This window comes from Rhipicephalus microplus, chromosome X (assembly GCF_043290135.1).
Source record: "Rhipicephalus microplus isolate Deutch F79 chromosome X, USDA_Rmic, whole genome shotgun sequence".
Classification (NCBI taxonomy): Eukaryota; Metazoa; Arthropoda; class Arachnida; order Ixodida; family Ixodidae; genus Rhipicephalus; species Rhipicephalus microplus.
The window spans coordinates 55,578,490-55,588,209 of NC_134710.1; the positions used below are offsets into that span (position 1 = coordinate 55,578,490).

General features: G+C 44.4%; 1 protein-coding gene across 1 annotated transcript in view; it reads right to left on the reverse strand.

Annotated features, from left to right (window-relative positions):
• Positions 1-364: 364 nt before the first annotated feature.
• LOC119176064 (uncharacterized) overlaps positions 365-9,720 on the reverse strand; it is a 19,629-nt gene continuing 10,273 nt past the window's right edge. The window contains exons 4-5 of the mRNA XM_075876347.1: positions 4,199-4,413; positions 365-3,379 (exon numbers count right to left, since the gene is read on the reverse strand). Coding sequence (XP_075732462.1) covers positions 3,131-3,379; positions 4,199-4,413 — 464 coding nt within the window. The 3' untranslated portion in view covers positions 365-3,130. The remainder of the gene's footprint in view (positions 3,380-4,198; positions 4,414-9,720) is intronic.

Here is a 9,720-nt window from a genome sequence, read left to right on the forward strand (position 1 = left end):
AGCAAAGTTTGTCAATGTGCAGAAACGTAGTTCAATTTGTTTGGCTTCAAGTTACAACAGTTTGCAAAATGCTATAGTATATAAAATATTATTATTACTTATATATTAATTATATTATTATATATAATAATATATATATAACATTATAATATATAATTAATATTATAATATATAATAATTATATTATTATTATAATATTACTGGGCCTCACTAACCCAACGTGGGAGCGGCCCAGTGTGCGTTGAGCCGTGTACCTCAGGACTAACAATACTCTTTCCCATGCATCCACCCATGAACCAGGGTTGCGCCCTTTTGTTGACAGAAAGCCGAGCGTCGCTATGAAAATAATAAAATTACTCTGGAATCATAGTTTGCGGTATTTATTTTATTGTACAATAATATCAAAGTACAATAATAATAAGTAATAATAAAGTACAAAATATTAAATAACAAGGTGGCGATGAACAACGGAAATTAAAGAAACCAATACATTCACACAGTGAAAGGGCGTAAGTGCATTATTAACACAGTTTCCAAAAGATATCGATTTAGAAGAGTTAAAACGCTAAGAAATTTATTTATTTATTTTATTTTCAAAAACTGCCCATCCCTAAGGGATTGTTCAGGGGTGCGAGTAAATTCATACATGAATGTACAGAAGTAATACGAACAACAAAATATGCGCTCTATATAGGAAATAAAAATTTACACCCATAAACAAAATTTTACACTCTAAATTTTCACAAAGTAAGCAATTAAGTATCATCATTTGGCATAAAAGAAATTAACATCCACAAAAAAAGGTCTCGAAAAACACACTGTAAAGTCATCTCTCGTGCATACGTAATAAAGAGAAAACAAGACCACAGTTCGTGAGAACATAAATTTGAGATCAGAAGAAAATAATTACCAACAATATAACGACGTTTCAGATATCTCCTCAAAGCCAATAGTGATGTATGTCTATTTCTAAAGAACCTGTACCTTGGTCAAAAGCTTTCAGTATGTGGAATAGTAAATGTTTATTACACGTAAGAAACGTGTACTACTTCTCGTACGGCAGCCCGCATATTGAAAAAGTTCTATATGCCACGAATTCTGAGGGTTTTTCACCGGGTGATGTTTCAGGAACTGTGACAAATCACCTTGCTCAAAAACACACAGGCGTTATATAGACAACAAGCTCTTCAAGGTAGCATAGTAAAGTTAAGTATTTAATTAAGTCTAGTGGTCACGGTGCTTGACTGATGACCCGCAGGTCGCGAGATCGAATCCCAGCCGTGACGGCCGCAGGCGAAAATGTTCGAGGCCCGTGTGCTTAGATTTAGGGGCACGTTAAGGAACCCCAGATGTTCGAAATTTACGGAGCCTTCCACCAGTGTCTCTCATAATCGTATCTTGGTTTTGGAACGTAAGATCGCAGATGGTATTATTAATATAAATATGTGTGCTTAAGCTGTTCATCCTTGCCTTTCAATTTAAAACGCACATAACAAAGTTGATCGTACCTTAGCCATGGTAGACAAGAAAATCTTCTTTGATTTCCTTTTCCATCCGCAAATTGTTTTACAGCCGAATCGATGTCAGGAATTCTAATAAGTTTATTTTAAACTGTAAGACGTCCGTAAATATACCTTCACTTCAAAGTTGTTATAAAGATCACGTGAGTCCTATAATAATTGTTGTTGGGGGTTGAACGTCACACAACCACGATATGGTTATGAGGGACGCCGTACTGGAGGGCTCCGGAAATATGGACCAGCTGGAGTTCTTTAACGTGCACATGAATCTAAGTACACGAGCTTCAAGCATTATTACTGTCATCGAAAACGCACCCATCACGGCCGGCATTTTTTCCCGCCATTACTTATTAACAATACAGTGATAAATATTGAAGTTAAAAAATTGTGAGCGGTGCGAGGAAACAGTCGAGCTAGTGACATTTGCCTCCTCCTAATACTTTCTTCTCTTTCCCACCCCATCATTCCATTCTACTTGGCTATGATATGCTTTTCTCTCTCTCTTCCTAGTTTCCCTCCTCCTCACCCACACGTAATTCCTGCTAACCCTCACTTCTCTTTCTTACTTATTGCTATACTGTACAAGGCAATACTATGATTTGCCCTCTCCCCATCTGTCCCTCACCCTCACATACCTCTCCTCACTGACTTCCCTTTTCCACCACCCTGGTATACTATACTACGCTTGGCTATGATATGTGAGGAGCAGCTTGGCACGTACTTCTCTATCCCACCCCTTGCCCTGTGCTACATTTTAGGTTTATGGTGTCGTTTACCTTATTACGTCTCTCCTTGTCCTCCTTCTTATTATCTTCCGCACCCTATCATCAGTCCTTATCACCCTAACTTTCTTTTACCCTCTCATACCAAGACTATACCATACAAGGCTATGAACAGTTTTGCCCTATACCATCTTTCTCTCCTCCTCAGCCTTCGCATAACTCCCATAACTCCTTATTCTCGCATTCTCCCATTCCAACCCCCCCCCCCCCCCTTCCATCTTTGGATTTTGTAAGATGCATGGCTGTCCTGTACCGCTCATTGCCTTTTTGTGGAAATGGCCTTTTAAGTGTTTTGTACGCTGTGTATACACATAAACCTCATTAGTAATAAATACCAGGAAAGAAAAAAAGAAGAGCTCTTTTACACATCTCCGGTGCATACCCACTCAGTTTCGCGTGGGCGCATGAAAGAATAAACTTTGTCTTGCGGTTTCCTTCAGGCGAGGATAGGGGAAGAAGGAATTAACTGATGTCCCGTCCCACCTTCCGTCAATGATGGTGTACTGGAATTTTTTCAAAGCTTAAACTGTTGCGCTGGTAAGAGACTTCTCGAAATCAATTATCACCATGACACGGATATTGCCTCATCAGTGTTATTATTATTCACCCTTATCCTTCAGTCTTAAAAGTACAATTCAACTTAAGTTGCACTGTAGGTACAATTTCAAGAAGAAATGATATGACGTCTGAAGACACATATCGTAAAACTGGATCGGTCTATAAAGCACGCTTTCGTCGCAGCAGTAGGCACTGTTCTCTGCTTTTTAGCATAGGAACGTTCACAATGTGCATTACACAGCAACATTTGAGATTCTTGTTGGTATCTTTTCAGAAGTTGATTGTCTTCCATACCAGGACTTCATAGTCTGTGTAGGCATGCTCGAAGGTGCTGAACGGAATGTATATGCATTTGTGGGTCGGGTGGACCTTACCGACGATGAGCATGTCCTTGTGATAGGCACGGCCGATATAGAGCGCTTCACCCTCAGAAGTAGTGCCACCCTGAACAGCGCCAGTCGGCAAGGAGCCGTCGGACGCCAGTATCCAATCCAGAGAAGCTCCATCGGAGACAAGCACCTGTAAGTAGGACGTGCTGTATATAGTAGCAGCAGTAATAATCATTGTTCGGTTTTAAGATTCCAAAACCACCATATGATCATAAGAAACGCCGTAAATAGTGCTGAGTTCTGGAAGTTTTGACCACCTGGGGTTCTTTCAGATGCACCTAAACAAGTACACGGGCCTCAAGTATTTTTGGCCTCCATCAAAAATGTGGCCACTGCTGCCGGGAATCGATCCTGTGATCTGCGTATCAGTAGTCTAGCACCTTATAGACCACCACGGTGGGTAGCGTTGGCGGCGGCAGTAATCGGTGGTAGCTCGGTGTCGTGGTTGTCGGTGATGTTGGCGTAATATGCATCATCTTAGCTAAATGCGAGGAGTAAGGTTTCCAATTAAGGCAAAAGCTCTAGCGGTGAGGCAGGAGCGTGAAACCACCGCTGTCAAAGTAAGAACCTGGCAATGCAGTGTGCCAAAGTCACTGCATTATGAAGAACTCATGCCCACTTCCCCAATTTCCGCGAATTTGAATTTCAGACATACGGTGAATACATGATGTTCTATGAATGAGATCATAATCAGGCTACCAGCTGCCACATATCTCCGTACACCCTTTAGCTCGGGTGAACTACTAAAGCCTAGAGCAAGAAAGCACGAAATCAGAGCTGTGAAAGTAAACACAGTAACCCTTGAAGACGCAGCGCACAGACGGATACAAAACACGCACACATAAAAGATGAAAACAGTATCACTGTATTGCAACTGATGAACGTCTTGCAACCCTCGTTTCTACCCCAAAGACTCGTGTGATATAAAAATATATGTATCCATACATACCTGATAGTCTTCGTAACTGTGTTCGCATGAGCCGTAAGCGACGTAACAGACGCCGCGGGAAGGCACAACTTTTCCCGGTATGACGTCGCCACCGTGCACAGCACGCCCCACGAACGTCTCCTCTCCTTGCAGGTCCGTGCCTCCAGACACAGCGTTGTGCGGTAAGTGCACACCGCGGCAATGAACCCAATGGCACAGAGGCTTGTACATGGTCACTGCGAAGCATTTAGGGCAACCATCTTGGAAACCGTTGTTTGGAATTCAAATATTAACGGGTCTGGCAGGAGCTATTCTGCCCAATGTAACTGAATTCAGCCTGTTAGGTACACTTACTAAAATGGTCACACTTAGCGGATAATTATACCTGATTACACACTCTGAGTAAAGGTCGTAATATCGCGCAGCCTGATACTGATGCAGCTTTTGTGCGTTGATAACAGACAAAAAATACAGAGAAGTAGTCACGGCGTGGGCATAGGACCCATGTGCATAAGTCTTGGTATGCCAAGTGCAGTGAGCTAAAATCATGGGCTTGTCACAGCGACCATGGCCCAAATTCGCGCCAATTTCTCAACGATAATAAGCAAAGGTGAGGTGACGTTAGTACAAGTTTTGTAGTTATCACCAAAATATATTTAATTATGCGTTGGTAACGGGCGTGTGCACTTGCATTATGCGGCCTCTTCTCTCATTGAATGTCATTTTCGAGCAAATTTCATGCGAATTGAATGCCGCTCAGACAGAAGAGAAAACCCACCTTCGTATCCAGCCATGACTGCTGCTTTAGGGAGCAATCTCAGCCTTAAAGCATTTCGTGAGGAATGCACTGACTTCTATGAACAGGCGCAGCTGAGCTACTGAAAGCGGGCATTAACATTATATTGTTTCACTAAGAACGGTACATTCACATAGGTTCAATGCACGCTCCACCATCTTGTAAGTTCGCTGCACTTTGCTTGGAAGGAGTAAAAATCACGTACTGCGAAAGCGAAACTCACATGAGAACATGTGGACCATAAGTAAGCGTATATATATATATATATATATATATATATATATATATATATATATATATATATATATATATATATATATATATATATTGTTGGGACTCCGGGTCTTGCCGGTCTCGTTTTCGGTAGCTGGCCCCGTCGCAGGATCCATCGTCCAACAATTCAGCGAGAAGAAGCGCCCGAACGAACAACAGAGATTTATTTACATGTGGAGAAGTGGTCAACTGACCCAAACAGAGAAGAGTGCGAGTGATACAAAACGTCTTCGGCATTTTATAGCGCCACGTTGTTGACACTGGGCGCCTTGTCCGCATCGTCAGCCCATACGGTGTCCCCGGCACCTCGGCCACGAGGGAGGGGGAAACACCTCTCACAACACATGGAGTGGCACAGCCCAACACGATGTCCATATATGGTCCCGGCGCCCCAAAATGTTACCAAACATGGTCACGAACGCACAGCAGACCCCGGAGCTCTCCCAGCGAGAGGAGGAGCCCGAATGGGGAGGTGGGGGTGGACGACACCGTCGGTAAAGAACCGGTTCTCCCCCAAACTCGTCCTGCCCGGTTCCCCAGGGCCGGTCGTAACAGTCTCTCGCGCGGGGGGGGTGAAGATCTCGATGGGCTGAGGTTTGCAGCCACTGTCCGGAGAGATCAGCGCCGGCAGTCGGTTTGGTGACGACCGTCTTTGATGAACTAGAGGGCAACACCTGCTTCATTGTGCTCCGGGGTCTGCTGTGCGTTCGTGACCATGTTTGGTAACATTTTGGGGCGCCGGGACCATATATGGACATCGTGTTGGGCTGTGCCACTCCATGTGTTGTGAGAGGTGTTTCCCCCTCCCTCGTGGCCGAGGTGCCGGGGACACCGTATTGGCTGACGATGTGGACAAGGCGCCCAGTGTCAACAACGTGGCGCTATAAAATGCCGAAGACGTTTTGTATCACTCGCACGGTTCTCTCTTTGGGTCAGTTGACCACTTCTCCACATGTAAATAAATCTCTGTTGTTAATCAGCTGCCCGCTCATAATAAGTTCACGTGCTACGTGACGCCAAACATGCGAATAAGAGTGTTTTCACACTCGTTGTTTGGCTTATAGATGGCGCTGACTGTCACTCCTACTTCTAAATTCACATATAAACCCCAAAAAGTGGATGGAGGGACGGCCGCTGTGATAGCTCAGTGGTTAGAGCATCGAACGCGTTATTCGAAGGTCGTAGGTTCGATTCCTGCTCACAGCTGGTAATTTTTTCATCCACTTTTCTTTCTTCTTTCTTCTTATTTACATTCCATTGGTTCTAACAACTACCCCTGTACATCCCTTGGCATTACTGTCTGTTATATCTCATTATTATTGTGTTAAAACACGGAAATACGAGCCCTTAGGTATACACTTCTCTCCCTTATATATATATATATATATATATATATATATATATATATATATATGATTGGCTGTTTAGCAAACAGGGAAAGTGCGCGTGCCATCTATTATTTCCGCCAACTTGACGCAGCCCTACGGTAGTACTGGTGTGCCTGGAATAAATGAGCACACCTTTCACCGTCGCTTAGTGATGCGTCTAGCATTTCAGTGACATAGACGGTAGTACGTTCCTATAGTATTCAAGTGTTGGTGCCCCGCCGCGGTGGTCTAGTGGCTAAGGTACTCGGCTGCTGACCCGCAGGTCGCGGGTTCGATTCCCGGCTGCGGCGGCTGCATTTCCGATGGAGGCGGAAATGTTGTAGGCCCGTGTACTCAGATTTGGGTGCACGTTAAAGAACCCCAGGTGGTCGAAATTTCCGGAGCCCTCCACTACGGCGTCTCTCATAATCAAATGGTGGTTTTGGGACGTTAAACCCCACAAATCAATCAATATATATTCAAGTGTTGGTTGATGTGCGCAGCATTTTTACTCTGAAGCTTCCAACGAGCATTTGCTTGGTGTGTTTTCCGTATTCGTTCTTTTGTCAGCACACGTTTTTGTGGATTGAACGTTTCAGGAAAATGAACCATGTGTTGCTCGCGGGGATTCATTGTGCGACGACAGAATGGCGAGATGTTGGTGTGATGTCGCTGCGGCTGAACGCTCATAGCACGCCGTGTGGAATTCTAAACAAAAAAACATTTCCCACAAAGTGGCATTTTTTATATATTGTACTGTGTTTAAACAATCGCACAAAACGCGTTGAAAGCGTACTTTAAACACGTTTCATATTCAGGGGAGCCACAGCCAAGACTGACCAAACCCTAGAAGCGCGCATACGATAGAAAACGCGACACTCGTGTGGCCCTTAGTTCGTACAGTATGCTCACTCCTGTGTCGTCTGTAATTCGTAAATCAATAACGAACACAACTATGACATGACAAGTTTTTAACACATCAGACGTTGCGTCAGTTGAGACGATACTGTCACCTATCGCAATCGTTTACAAATACGGGCCCTGCTAATTTCCACGAATCTGATCATTGTTGGTAGCTAACGTGTATTTTCTGTGTGCGCGTTCTTTTGCGCTGTCGTTAACTGGTCCGCGGTTTTACAGGGCCCAGTATGTGTAACATACATACATACATACATACATACATACATACATACATACATACATACATACATACATACATACATACATACATACGTACATACATACATACATACATACATACATACATACATACATACATACATACATACATACATAGTTGATTTGTGGGGTTTAACGTCCCAAAACCACCATATGATTATGAGAGACGCTGTAGTGGAGGGCTCCAGAAATTTTGACCACCTGGGGTTCTTTAACTTGCACCCAAATCTGAGCACACGGGCCTGCGACATTTCCGCCTCCATCGGAAATGCAGCCGCCGCAGCCGGGATTTGAGCCCGCGACCTGCGGGTCAGCAGCCGAGTACCTTAGCCACTAGACCACCGCGGCGGGGCCATACATACATACATACATACATACATACATACATACATACATACATACATACATACATACATACATACATACATACATACATACATACATACATACATACATACATACATACATACATACATACATACATACATACATACATACATAAATACATACATGTGACTTTTCCTTAATGATTCATCTATATTTTTGTAATGTCTTATGTACAATAATTAGCGCAACATGTATCGCGCGTATCTGTGTGTATTTAAGTGTATCACTTATGTGTATATCTCCACAGTCTAGGCATGAATTCCTCCTGGGGATCAGACAGCAGTCTGTATAGATGAGAAATGCACGTTCGCTCGTCTGTGACCTGCATGACCGTGAATACATGAGACAGACAAGCTCTGTATGTCGACGGTTTATTATTCCAACCTCTCACAAGGCTGCGCGCTTGGGTCGCTGCCGCCGCCTAGTTGCGTGAGACCATTGTTCTATGCGCGTTCCAATCCTCGACTGGAACTTGACCACAGACAGCGTCTGATCGGAAATGCTATACCCCGACAGAGCAGCACGTTCCAACTGAAGCTGCGCGCAAGCCACGTGATGGGTGAAAGGGGCGCCTGAAGGTGCCCTCGCGCTCGAAGGTGCCCTTGCTACTCGGACTGATTCTCGTAGTCTGTCCTATCTGTCCTTTCGTAGTCCCTCTTGCAGTCTCACCACTTTCTGTTCCTCGCACTTTGAATTGAGGGCTCACCGTTCGGTTGGTCACGTGGGCCTCGGCACGCAACAATGAGACATTTATGTAGTAGAACGGTGCACACAAATAAGCATTCGATTCGCCGGATACCTATCTACAAGGAATGCGGACGTCACGCACAGTCACGAAAGTGTGTAGGCATTTTAACACAACGCGAAGCATGTGCGTCGCCCATCTATGCAGTCGCAGTGAGCGTTGACCACGGCATTAGCTTTCAGCACAAGGGAAATCGAAGTATACGCTCATATCGCTCGGCCCAAGTATGCGACAGGCATACGTCTCAGAAACGCTTCCCCGTGCAGGAATTTCCCCCCTCCGCGGACGCGCCCAGATTTCTGTCCACGCTTTTTTGGGTGGCGTGGTTTGTGTTACTGAGCATTTACCACCTTGTTGAGTAAATAATAATACGAGCACTCACTTGAAGGTATCACTTATTCAGGTGAGGAAGGTGCGCAGACTGATAGGTTTTGTTGTTTTACGTGCCGTAACCACGATGTTGTTACGCCGTAGTAGAGAACCCCGGAATAATTTCGATCAGCGGGTTTCCTTTAGCATGCAGTGAAATCTGTATAATTACACTATTGTTCACACATTTAATTCGCCTCTGTCGAATCGTGGCCGCCGTTACCAGGGGTCGAACCCCCGACTTCGAGTTTAGCAGCCAAGCACCTTCCCTGCTGTGCAACCATGGCTGGTGCGTACGGCAGAACATGGATTAAGGTAACAGGAAGTGAACGAAAACGCCAAGCACTAACACCGAAGTAATATGACACGAAGGAGACAGGCGTGTAGCCAGAAATTTTTTCGTCGGGGGTAAGAGGGGCACCACTTT